Source organism: Dermacentor albipictus, chromosome 5 (assembly GCF_038994185.2).
Source record: "Dermacentor albipictus isolate Rhodes 1998 colony chromosome 5, USDA_Dalb.pri_finalv2, whole genome shotgun sequence".
Classification (NCBI taxonomy): domain Eukaryota; kingdom Metazoa; phylum Arthropoda; class Arachnida; order Ixodida; family Ixodidae; genus Dermacentor; species Dermacentor albipictus.
Genome location: NC_091825.1, coordinates 129,013,225 through 129,026,575, shown reverse-complemented (window position 1 = coordinate 129,026,575; position 13,351 = coordinate 129,013,225). Strand labels below are relative to the sequence as shown.

Below are 13,351 nucleotides of genomic sequence, written 5' to 3'. Positions count from 1 at the left end.
TAAAAATTAAATACTTTGTTATATCAAAAATTTTCACTAATTACAGTATTGAAGTTCACTATATCGTGGTTCAACTGTACTACCTATTACCACTTTGACCTCTTAGCTGGCTACAAGTTGCACAGTGCTGTGTGCTTTGCATGAGGTAGGGCACACAGGACATATAGGACCTGTGTGTTGGCTTTGTTTTCAGCTTGACAATATACCTATTCAACTCCTGATACACTGACGCATGGCATGTTGTCTGCCGTTCTTTCTATTCCTCTTGCGTTCTGTGTTTTGTACACCTGCCTTTTCTTACCATGAATACAGACTCGGGCGTCTGTGGAATGCCTGCAGGTCTATGGTGTTGTGAGATGATATCTTGGAATGGAAACATTATGTAAATAAAGAGCATGGACTGGATGCTCTTTTCTTGTGGTCTGTCAATTTCGGAAGTTCTCGTCTAAGCATTGCATGTCTCTAAATATGTTTCCGATGACCAACCAGCCACTGGTGCTACCTCCTCACTTAAGTATGACGGCAGTGTCAGACCTGGAGCATTTCTTTTTTCTTGCCATGGGGAATGCTGTCCACTAGATAATCTATAGCATGTCCATATCTATTTTTTGGTAAATTTAGGTAAGCTAGTTATGCAGCGAATTTATCTCTCTTGCTTCACCGTGGAGAATGAATTCAGCCAGTTCTGCCGGCTGTGCTTGGCATCTTTAACTGATATCCCTAGCAGAGCATTATGCTTTGTTCCAGAAAACTTGCATTTGTGAAACATGATACTTGCTTGATTATTCGGGTCAATCACTTAGAAAGACGAGTGGAGTCTACACATAGGAGCAGCACAGTAACAAACATGACAAGTATTTATTGGGCATAATGTGAGCCACACAAGCAGACGAGATCCATCGCCGTCATGATGCATAATTTCACTTGCGGTTTCACGGTGTGCGAGTGCGAGCTCTTCATGCTTGACTGTTACGCTCGCCAGTGAACAGATATTCAAGGAGATAAAACTGCAGTTGAAATTTCTCTTTTCACAACGGTCTTTAATCATGCAAGAATGAGGTGAATGTGCACATTTTCTTTAAAAAAATGTATAGACCAAAAATGTCACAAATGTAGTTACAAGAATTGGCATGTCTTGTGCTTATACCCATTCTCTGTGTGTGCAAGCGCGTGTGAATTTTTAATATTTTTTTCTTGTAATGATCAAAGCAAGAATTGCTCTGCTGATAAGTGTGTCTACTGAGCATAAATTTAAGGGATGACTTCGTTTTGTTTTTGAGAAGTATGACTCATCAATTAAGTAATTTGTTAGAGGACCCCTCACCAGGTCTGACCATTTTGATCTGACAAACGCAGTGCATACAATGTGTGCTAACGATTGTGTCTGTTAAGTACTACGTCCGTACCCACCGTAGAAAGTACTTGAATTTCAAACCAAATGCCATTTGCCCTTCTCACGGGTGCCACGCTCCGAGCCGGAGAGCCGACGTCAATCGCACAAGTGCACCTGCGTACATGGCAGTGCTCTCACTCACAGTGACACGGGACTTCAAGAATTATTCAAGGCAACATCAGTTATGTTTAATCTGTTGCTTCACAAAGCCAATTAAAGTTTAGAGAAATAATAAAACATATGAACCAAATATCTGCTTGTTTTTGTTTTACTTTGCACCGTGGCAAGTGAAATGAAACTGTCATTTTCTACCATGTTCCAGTGCTGTGTTCAAGTTCATTCATCCTCTCGCATCTGCCTAAGTGCTCATGTCTGTGGCACTGACATATACCACTAACCAGGTGTTCTCATGCAGAGTGCGCAAAATCGTTCGCTGCGCGAAACCAAGCAAACGCAACAACCTGTGTGCAAGACTTATCACCGAAAGAGCGCCACTCAGCAAAAATGCTAAAGAGGGGGGGAAAAAGGCGGGGCCCATGACGTATCTGTCACACAAGCCTCCTGTTCTGGTACAGGACAACACAGGCAATGAATTTCACTTGTGGAGGCTAGACTGGGAAAGTGGAGAGAGGGTGTCTATGATGGCGGTGACACTCACCTCCTGAAATAATGAGTTTGCGGTACTTCAAGTATTTCTATCTGTACTATTAATGAACTAAATTGAAAAATTCTTGTGGTACAATACTCCTTAGAGGGAACGTAACAACTTCCACTGTATAACCAAAATTTGCTATGTGGTCTGGTGAAGGGCCCTTTAATGTAGACAGAACTAGTACTCAGTTATCTTTTGTTGAAAAACAACTTGACCATAATGAACCATCCTTTAAATTGCAAGTCATGGTCCCAGTAGCTTCATCTTGTATTGCATGAGCGCACAGGAAGCTCGTGAAAAACTGTCAGTGGTGTTTACCCGAGTTGATTTCTTTGGTGATGGTGTTTAGCTTCTTTAATTGGTTATATGAGACACGTGTAAGCACATTCCGCATGTACAAAGCCTTCTTTTATGTTAATATGATATATGGCTTTTTCACAGCATTTTGGCTGCTGACCTCCAAAAGAAAATAATAAAAAATGAATGGTTTGCTTAAAATAGGTCATAATTTGATATTTGGTGCTCTTATATTATTCTCTGTATTTGTGCTATCGCAAATTTATCGATATGCCACATGTATTGAAGCATTCTGAGAGTCCTAAAGGCTGTTGTATTATGAGAAACCAGATAGTTGATCTAGTGCATTTTTGTTTGTGGAAGTATGGTTACTGAAGTTTTCACTGACTAATAAATTGTAATGAAATTGTAGCTTGTAATGCAGGTTGTAATGCAGCACAGTTCACATCATGGTGTTTTGCAATGGCCATAGTTGTACCGAGTCGTACGTGGCTTATAAAAAACTTAGTTGTGCGTTATGGACACTTGCTTCTGCAGGCACCATTAATAGCTACATCATCACGAGTTACTTTCACGCTGGTAATTGTTGATTTTCATGCTTGAGTGAAATGGGCTTGCATCTTCTATTGAGAAAACTTGCAACAGCAATAAATTTTAGCTTATCCTAACAATCTCATATTTTCTGCAGTCTTTATGTTCACGATTGATAAAGATGCAAGCTCGTTAAATGGCAAGAAGGTCTGCGGACACAGACACCCTTTAATGCGACATAGGTGCATCTATGTTATCCCTCGGATATGCAGCATAGGTGGATTCAGCTGATGTACTATATAAAATGACCATATTTTAGTGAGCACTTGTGACATTGACTACTTTCTTCTTGCCAGAAAGCGCACTTCATAACTTGTGCACTTTGGCATGGCACGAGCAAAACACAATATGTAATTTTTTTTTTCTTGGCAACACAGTGTAACGCTATAATGAAGCTGTCATTTAGAACAAACTTCTGTAACAGTTCTGTAACAGTTATATCTGTGCACGGCTATCCCCAGGTCTCTCGCAGTAAGTGGCAGTGGCACGTGGTTCGTTCGCATCACGAGGCGTCGTCATCGTCGTCGAGATCAAGTCCTCACACTCGTATCGCACGACACGTCCTTCGTTGTTATCCACGTAACAGATGACACACTAACTCGGGCATATCCGTTGTAGGCCATCAGTGTCAGCGGGGCAACAAAAGAAAAACACCCAGGAGGCGCGTACGTCGTCTTCCCATCAGTGGCCCTAGGAGCCGCTACTCAAATGAGTTTCCGGAATTACCCGGCTGGTTGCGCCGCATTCGCATGCACTCCAGACGCTTCCAGCAGCATCCTGCGCTTTCCTCTGGCTGACTGTAACTACAGCCACTGTAGCGTGACGGGGACCTCCAAGATCTCGGTTTGTGGTCGGCACCAAGTTCTATTCCGTGTCAAGTCAGAACTTGGTGCACCAGTACGCGGGATCGCGGCCGGTGGTGGCTTGCTGCTGTGGTAGCCGAGGCAGTTGCTGAAACCGCTGCGCCGGCCGTTGCTGCGAGATGCGCAGCGTGCCGAAGCTCTGTTGGCTACAGCTGCACAAAAGAAGGGCGGGGGGGGGGGGAGGGGAGGGCAAGAAAAATGCATAAGTTAATGCCCATTTCAAAGAAATTGGTGTTGACACGAATGTGAAGTGGATGGAATCCGATATGCACATTTAAGGCAACTGTTTTTAGGCCCCCTTTACAGTCACATCTAAATGGCCTGGTGCTCTTTGGCCATACTTGGCGTCATATAATATGAGAAGCAGGGACTAACTTAATTTGCTTACTCAGAACTAGTTACACTTCTGTTTAAAGTGACGCTAAGGAGAAAAACTAAATCAGTTTGGACTGATTGAATATTCTTTCAAAATTCTATTTTTGTTAATTTTTCGGTGCTATGTTGATTGTCAGAAGAAAAAAAAATGGTGGTCAAAGTCTAATTTTTTCAAATTTTGTTTCGACACCGCGGTGCCTGTACGTCATTTTGACGTCGCAGATTTCAATGTATTTCCTACTATTTGGGCCATTGGCACAGTAAACTTCTTTAAAACTTGCTAAGTTCTGTATTTGGCCCTTTTAGAATATGATGTAGTCCATCGTTACCGTTGAAAAAAATTAACTAGATCCGAGTAGACTGTCAAATTTATGTTGTCACACTGAGCCAGTGCAAAACAGGTGGCGTGACCCTCCATCTTTTGTTGCATAGTTTCTCCCATACTATGTCTGTCTTCACAGTATAAGTGGCTTTTAGTGTGTACGTGTGTTGTAGAAGTGTAATTTACTTATGCAGCTCGGTTAATTTTCTCTTTAGTATCCCTTTAACAAAGAAAATGCGAGCCGTTAGTTATTTCATTAAAACGATAACTTTGTGACATTGAAAGCATTTAAAACACTCGAGCGACTAACAATATCTTTTATTCGAGAGCAAGGAAGCCTGCCATATTTTTGGTTGATAACGCACATTTAATGCCTGTTGGGCGCGTTTACCCGTATGTCCCCACAAAGCTTCAGTAAACAGGGCGAAACATAAATTGTGCCCACTTCACTTCTTCAAGGTTTTCGCTGCATCTTTGTTTACATCGAAATTTCCATAAAGTCGGGCTTCGTTAATTCGAGATTTTGCTGTATATTCGAATGCAATTTATTGCATTTAAAAGGAAATCTGTGTAGCTGCATTACGGACAGTATATCCCATGCTGTAAAGTTTACCCGGGTTGAACTGAATCTGCACTATTGTATGCCGTGTTTGCATGCATGGTGCCAGATATGTGCCCCATGTTCACAAGGGCAGTATTAAAGAGATTGTTGTAGTTTAGTTGTATATGTGCTTGTTGCCCCCGTGTAAAGTCTCTGACGTTATAGTGCTAAGTGCACTTAGCTTTGCAGCCCGAGCGCTTCGTGCTTATATGCTCAGCTTCTTATGGCGCGCCATTTTGGGTTTGGATTCCTCTGTGCTTAATTTGGTGCTTATGTATTCTTTTCTCTCTCGTTGCTTATCCTTGTATTTCCATTTCATCGCTTTGCTGGAAGACCTTTTTTCAACTTAATGTTCTTTTTCTTGTGCAGTCCAGCCTGTCACACCATAGTGAGCGATTCTCGCGCAGCAGTCAACAACTACATCAAAGGTCGCATTTCTCATCAATCACTCCGCATCTTACGACAAGCCCCGCATTCGTCTGAAAATCAGATCACCCTCGTCTGGATCCCAGCACACGCCGGCGTTGTCCACCCGCACCTCACCAACCTCAATGAGGTTACACACTCCGTAGCACGAGGACTAGTCAACCGTGCCGGAGACGGTGCAGGTGCACCCACAGGACGCGACCGCCTTACCAGATACAACGACCTTGTAAAGTCATTTTACCTCGCAAGAAGAACCTTCCCCACCCCTCACTGCAAGTTAAACAGAGCACAGGCAACCACCCTTCGCCTGTTACAGACGAATACATACCCCTCCCTCACACGCTATCACACTATATACCCCGACATCTACCCGAGCCAGACGTGCAAGGTCTGTAAAACTGAACCGGCAACACTCCACCACATGCTATGGGAGTGCAAAAACCAATACCAAGACCTTAATCCCGTGACCCTCTCGTCGAGATGGCACGCCGCCCTGCGCAGCTCCCACCTCGACGACCAACTCTGGGCGACCCAGCAGGCCTACGAAGCGGCGAAGAGGCAAGACCTCGACGTCCCATCGTGGGAGGCCTAGGCCCAGCCGACAAAACTGCTGGTGCTTATTAAAGTTCACTCTCTCTCTCTCTTGTGCAGTCGAGCGTTCATACTGATGCACATACTGACTTATGACACATCCTTTATTACTACGTAACTACGTTGAAAAGTATCATGTTGCTATTCCTTTGTTTCATTACCTTGCGTCGTTTATTTATTTATTTTGGTTCGTGCTCCTTGAGTAAGCGCTCAATGGCCTATTCATTATTACAAATTCAATAGAAACCGAGCACTAAACGCACACAGTTAGCTTTGTGTACGCAGTACACAAAACTAATTTTCCGCAGAATTCTCCTACCACGCGAATCTGCATTCTTTCTTCAAAGGAAACGGGCTCACTTGGATGCGTCGCTGGGTATGGTCCGAACGAGCAGAGTCGAATGAGGGCTCTCCACTTGGTATGGAGGCGGTGGCTCCATGTGCGGCATCGGGCCGTTGTAGTGAAGCCCACCTGCTGGAGGGGTGCAAACGAGACGGCTTTCACACGAGTTGGCACATTCGCTCTCGACTGGAATTTTCCCCCCCAAAAAGAAAAAAAGAATGGGGCGATTTAGATAACATGCGACACATTCTAACCCCTAAAGCGCAACCGCCCCTTTTTTTTCATTATTATTTTTTTACGTGCACCAGAAGTTCACAAGCGCGTCCCCGGCACCCATCGGTGGGCGGTCGCCGCAGCTGGGAAACGAACCCGCGACTTCGTACTAAGCGGCAAAATGCCACAGCCACTGAGCCGCCTCGGTGAAAAAAAGATAGGAATAAAACATTGAGCTTATGTTTAGTGATCTCCCGTGAACCGCGCGTACATTTAAAGACCCGGCACTCACAGGGACACGGTGTGAGGAGCCCGCTGAAGCTCGAGATGTCGCGCGGAGGCGGCGGGGGCGGCTCCATTTCGCCGAACGGCTCCGAGAGGGCGCCGCGATCGGACGCCGTGTGCTGGTGGCAGCTGCTCGGGGCAACGGGTGCTCCGCCACCTCCAGTGACGCCGCTGGAAGGCATGGTGCCGGGGGTAGTTGCGCCGCTGTCATGGCCCGAGAAGGAGTAGGTGTTTGCACTGGAGCTGCCGCAGTGCATCCTGTAGATGGGGCCTGCAACGACCACGCGAAAGAGAGGATTGCAGTTTCATTCGAGCACTGACAAACAACCGCACACGGGGAGCGACGTGGAGTGCCAAAACGTTACGAAACGTTGTGGATAAGTTTTTGGAATGTAATTAGGAGCATTCGGTGCAGGTCAGGTGCACATTTAAGATTCGGGAGCTTGTCTATTCCGGCGTATTTCTTAGCCTGCGTTTTGCTTTGTAACGTTAAAGTTTTCAAGCTTTGGGCGTGGCTTTACGTTTCCGCGATCTTGTGAGTACCGCTGCGGATATACTTGCTAGCCGTGGGTTTCCGCACCCTTCGTTCAGATTAAATCTTGTCGTTGTGGCACGAGAAACAAAATCGGAATGCCCGCGTTCCAGTCGTTAAAACTAAACCTACAAGGAAGCATGGACAGTGTTTTGAATCGCTGTTTTTTTCTTGCTGACGTAATTAGGTGCTTGAGCAATAAATGATACGCGTGGGGTTGCCTTCACTGAGAGCAAGATGGTCCGTGGCATCATCGTTCGGTCGTCTCCGTCCCTCTCGTCTTAAAGCAAGGTAATTATTATATTGATGTTCGGAGAAATTCGAGATAGTTGCACTCTAAGACCTTTTTAGGACCGCAACTGTGCGTTTCGAAATCAATCGAAGCTCGTTATTCTTTGCGCTACTGACGGCACTCACGGCGGTGCGTGGCGGGGAAGCTTCACGGCAGCGCGAGTGGTCTGTTCGGAGAAGACATCAAAGGAGGGGAACCACGGTATAATGATCGCGATAACATGAAACGCGTGGTCACTGGAATGGAAGAGGAAGATACTTAAAGGAAGCAGAAGAAGAAAAAAAGGCGAAACGGGTTGGGAATGAGTGGGCTTGGTTGAAATCTTACGTTAAGGGCGGTTGCTCTGCTTTATAAATGAATGCTTGTTTTGTTTGCCGATTCTCTTAAGCTGACTGAACAACCTTAATGACACTTTGATGTGGGCTTGGGGTCTTAAATTGCCCATTGAACTGTAGCAGGACGAGTGCGTGGTTCGGGATGAACTGCGATCCGCTCTTGCTTGAAGTTGTAAGACCCAGGAAGAAGCATGTGAGTGTGTGTGTGTGTATATATATATAAAGTACAGCGCTACAGGCTGCATGTAATCAAGGAACGCATGGTTCACGAGAACGCGTTGCTTTTTTGTGTCATGAAAAGAGTGCATGTTCTTGCGGTTGATAGCGGCGAGCCTCCTTCTGAGAGCTTCCGGGCCCGCTTCAAACTAGGTTTCGAAGTCTGCGATGCTTTTTGGAGTTGTGGCCGTAAATACAGACAGCAAGAGGAAACGGAAGATGTTTTGATAAATCCGGAAAATGCAAGAACTGCTGCCTTCTTTTTTTCTATCTCTCGAAAGGGGGCAAGCGGGCCGCTAATAATAAGACTAAGAGACGTGTATATATATATATATATATATATATATATAAAAGAAAAAGAAAGAAATAAAAGATATATAAAGAAATAAAAGAAAAAGCTATAAATTTCCACTTCACCACCGGCGACGTACGCCATGATATCCATAGCCTGCTGTAGCAATATGACGTGATCGACGAATGACGGCTGGGAAATACACACTTATGACTTGTTACTTGACGTAATAGTTTTGCGGAAACCCACGAGGTGGAGAGCACTAATATACAAGAGAAAATGAAACATCCACCCAATCGTAGCAATTGCTACAAACGAAACCGAGACGGTTTCCTCGAAAGAGGACTTTTTACTTGCTTGAAATGAAGTGCCCGAGCGCCCTTGAATTTCGCACGGCTTAGCACAAAACACCCTTTTAGCGCTCTGAAGTTAATGAAAGGGTGCTTATTAATGGGGTGCTGTTAATGAAGGTGCATGTCTGGGCATTGCAAACAGACAAGCGCGGTGCATTGATCACGCGCTGGCGATCGTTATCTGCAAAGCATCAAATCTCCACATGGAAAAAAAAAAGCTGAAAATTCAAACGAACGCCTGTAACTACCTTCTCTCAAGGTGGCTCCCGCTTCCTGTTGAAGAATCGAAGGCACACGCACTCTTCTTGCCTTGTGGTCAGTGCACTGTGTTATTTTATTCTTTGATGATCACGAAAAAAAGGTTCTACTTAAATTGAGGACGACGCAACGAGCTATGGAAAGAAGAATGATGGTTGTAATGTTAAGGGGGGATAAGAAGAGAGCAGATTGGGCGAGGGAACAAACGCGAGTTAATGACATCTTAGCTGAAACCAAGAAAAAGAAATGGGCATGGGCAGGGCATGTAATGAGGAGGGCAGATAACCGATGGTCATTAATGGTTACGGACTAGATTCCAAGAGAAGGGAAGCGTAGCAGGGGCCGGCAGAAGGTTAGGTGGGTGGATGAGATTAAGAAGTTTGCAGGGACAACATGGCCACAATGAGCACATGACCGGGGTAGTTGGAGAAATATCGGAGAGGCCTTCGCCCTGCAGTGGGCATAACCAGGCTGGGATGAGATTAAGAAGTTTGCAGGGACAACATGCCACAATTAGCACATGACCGGGGTAGTTGGAGATATAGTGTACTAGAATAAAATCATTCTAGTACACTATAGTTGGAGAAATATTGGAGAGGCCTTTGCCCTGACAGTGGGCGTAACCAAGCTGATGATGACGATGATGATGATGATCATCATCACCTGCGTATTTTGATGCGATTATCTTTCTTAAGATTCTTCACGCACTTTACGGTGTCTATCCTTCTGCCTGTCTTTATTGGTATCTAATCGTTTTTCCCGCCAACTTGAGTCACTGGGCAGCCCATGGTCGAATGCAGGGGTTTCCAAAATTTCGGGCCTTGGGAAACCCCGCCTGCCTCCCCAGCATGCCTGGAACCCCTGTTCTAATGAATAAAGCATTGGGCTGCTGGAACCCCTGTTCTAATGAGTAAAGCATTGGGCTCCTGTAGCGAGGTAACCCACGGTTCGAAGCCAATCATCGCACCAACTTGCGGTCACTGATTGTGTGACACTTTGGTATGTGCCGCTCTTTAATGACAAAAAAAAAAGAAGAATTCTCTGGTAGACAATATTGATTGACTACACAAACACGCGTCGCGCGCGGGCTTCGCGGCATGTACCGTGAAGCAAAAAGCATGTATACATATTTCTAATTTAAAAAGAAAAAGAAAATGAAGAAAGGAGGGATCGATGCTCGTGGCGTATACGCGTGATGCGGTCCCTGGGTAAGGGATGTCAACAGTGTGTTCATCTGGGTCGGTTGGCATTTATTTTGTTAACCAGCAGCTTTAAACAGCGCGACACAGGACACAGCAAAACAGCCACAGGACAGAGCGGTGACTATTTGCTGTTTAACAAGGAATGTCACTCGCGGACAACAATCTCGACGAAGGGAGAGAGTGTTTGTTTTTGGCAGTGAAACTCGCTCCCGGGCAGCATGGCGACGCGACAGTTCAAAATCTCTGGTCTCCTCTAATATCGAACCAATTTGAAAAATCCTTGCTGCAAGACGCTTTGAGGGGACCTTTAAGAATGTGTTGGTGACGGGACTGAATAATGAAGAGGCATGAAAATAACTGCAGATCACAAAATGACTAGACGGTAATTATTCGGGCAACTGACCCGAAGCTAAACGACCTACGGGAAGCAGTGGCATGCTTTGATCAGTGGCCGTCACGGCGAGTCGGACGTGCTCTGAGCGACTGAACTTCAAGAAACGTGTTGGGCGCACTCGGTGCTTTTATGCGTCACCTTTCTTTGCGTCGCGGTGTCCTGCTGTAACGCGTGCATTAATTAGTATACGCGTACCTCCGTTGATGGTCTGGTGCCTGTTTTTGTGCGCCATCCGGCGGCGGCATAGCAGGCAGGCGCCCAGGGCCAGTAGCGCCACCACCAGCAGCGTGCCCAGGGCCACGCCCAGGAGAAGCGTCTGGCTGCAAGTGAGACGGAGAGAGCACATTCTTACTGGTTGCCCTTTCCGTGGGTCCTTCGGTACAGTTTTAGGAACTTAAGGGCATTGAAATCCAGAATGTATGTTAGTGAGAGGGAGATTCAAGAGCAAGGTCCAACAGAAAAACAAACAAACGTGATTATCGGCAATTCGCTGCCATTCACGAGAAGAGCAATTTAGGGAAAAGTGGAAAGGGCATATATTTGCGATACAGGTGTGGTGGGCGGTGTGGAGCACAGTATTCTGAGCAAGTATATCCGGACTTCTCCATTACTTCGCTTCTCTAGGTGGCTTTTGTCAAGGACGTCCTGAGGCGACGCGTGTAGACGCAGAGGTCGACGAGCGGTGGGTTATTTTCCCGCCAATTCTGCTACTACAACGTCCACGGCAGCTCTGCTGCGTCTCTGAGGCGCCCCGGGGCATCAGTTAAGTTCTGGTAAGAAACCATGCTCCGTCGGCCGCTGTTGTTTTTTGTATCATAAGTCAAAGAGGCCTACGCAAAGAGGGCGTGGCACTGCGGGAGGTAGCGCTGACACAGCGGTGAATAAAGGATTGCGCGATGTACGCTGTTTGTTCGTATACGCATCACTTGTTACTGCTTTCCTTTTTCCTTTGCTACCTGCGTCCCTCTCCTACAGTGTAGAGTAGGCAACCAGGTGCAACCGAGTCAACGTCCCTGTCTTTCCTTTTCTTTCTGTCTGTCTGTCTGTCTGTCTGTCTGTCTGTCTGTCTGTCTGTCTGTCTGTCTGTCTGTCTGTCTGTCTGTCTGTCTGTCTGTCTGTCTGTCTGTCTGTCTGTCTGTCTGACATGTCTGTCTGTATGGCTTGTCTGTCTGTCTGTATGACATGTCTGTCTGTCTGTCTGTCTGTCTGTCTGTCTGTCTGTCTGTCTGTCTGTCTGTCTGTCTGTCTGACATGTCTGTCTGTCTGACATGTCTGTCTGTATGGCTTGTCTGTATGACATGTCTGTCTGTCTGTCTGTCTGTCTGTCTGTCTGTCTGTCTGTCTGTCTGTCTGTCTGTCTGTCTGTCTGTCTGTCTGTCTGTCTGTCTGTCTGTCTGTCTGTCTGTCTGTCTGTCTGTCTGTGTTTCATTATAAGATGGACGTGTTTCGTCGTGCATGTCCTCCGATACCATTACTCATTATAATAGAGGCATATATGCTACCTCATGCATGGCTTCCGAGACTGCGCGCGACAAGATGTCGGAGGCCGTGGGTCGTAAGTGTTGGTACCGCAGTTTTTCAGTGGCGGCGCCAAACCTGTCATATGTTCACGCCGTTTTCTCGCTTAACAAAGCTCCTGGTAAAAGTGACGCTTTAGACATTTTAGAAGAGCATGATAATCTATCTATCTCTACAGCTTGCGTTATTAATATTTGCCTTTGGCGTCCCTTCTAGATGACGCTGAAAAACGAAGCATATAGCGGCGTACGTACTCGTGCGCCGGCGCCGGTGGTTCTTCCTCCTCCTTGCGGCAGCAGTACGGCTCGGTGGCTGTCCCACAGCAGTAGACGGGCTCGCCGCTGCTCTGCGCCGGGCACTGGAACCCGTTGTTCCATTTGCCGAACTTGTCCGTGTAGCCGTAGCAGTACTCGTTGCTCAGCACTGCGCACAGGAAGAACGAACGGCGACCATCATTCACGAACCACGACTGCAGGACTTGTACCTATATAGACACATACCGTACCTTTACCTTACGAAATATTACGATGTTGAGGGTCTATAGAAAGCATATAGACATCTTTTTGCGAAGTCTGTAGAGTGTTTATGGCCGCCTTTCTATGAAGTCTAGAAAGTATAATTCGGTGCTCGACACTGCTCACGATACGAACGGTAACCACCATTAACACACCATGGCTACAGGAAAGGCCCATATCTTGCAAAACACCACTATGTTGACGGTCGATAAGAAGTGTATAGACGTCTTTTTGCGAAGCCTATACCCGCCGTGGTTGCTCAGTGGCTACGGTGTTAGGCTGCTGAGCACAAGGTCGCGGGATCGAATCCCGGCCACGGCGGCCGCATTTCGATGGGGGCGAAATGCGAAAACACCCGTGTGCTTAGATTTAAGTGCACGTTAAAGAACCCCAGGTGGTCTAAATTTCCGGAGCCCTCCACTACGGCGTGCCTCATAATCAGAAAGTGGTTTTGGCACGTAAAACCCCAAATATTATATTATTATTATTTGC

At 46.2% G+C, this 13,351-nt stretch overlaps 1 protein-coding gene across 4 annotated transcripts in view; it reads right to left on the bottom strand.

The window, feature by feature from the left end:
• Window positions 1-1,013: 1,013 nt before the first annotated feature.
• The window catches only part of LOC135906350 (protein shisa-4-like), a 184,461-nt gene continuing 172,123 nt past the window's right edge, over window positions 1,014-13,351 (bottom strand). For 3 of the 4 annotated variants that reach the window (XM_070538887.1, XM_070538886.1, XM_065437693.1), the window contains 5 exons: window positions 12,599-12,767; window positions 11,022-11,146; window positions 6,960-7,223; window positions 6,472-6,586; window positions 1,014-3,948 (listed from right to left, as the gene is read on the bottom strand). In XM_070538887.1, coding sequence (XP_070394988.1) covers window positions 3,813-3,948; window positions 6,472-6,586; window positions 6,960-7,223; window positions 11,022-11,146; window positions 12,599-12,767 — 809 coding nt within the window. In that variant the 3' untranslated portion in view covers window positions 1,014-3,812. The remainder of the gene's footprint in view (window positions 3,949-6,471; window positions 6,587-6,959; window positions 7,224-11,021; window positions 11,147-12,598; window positions 12,768-13,351) is intronic. The other variant, XM_065437694.1, reaches the window with a different exon arrangement.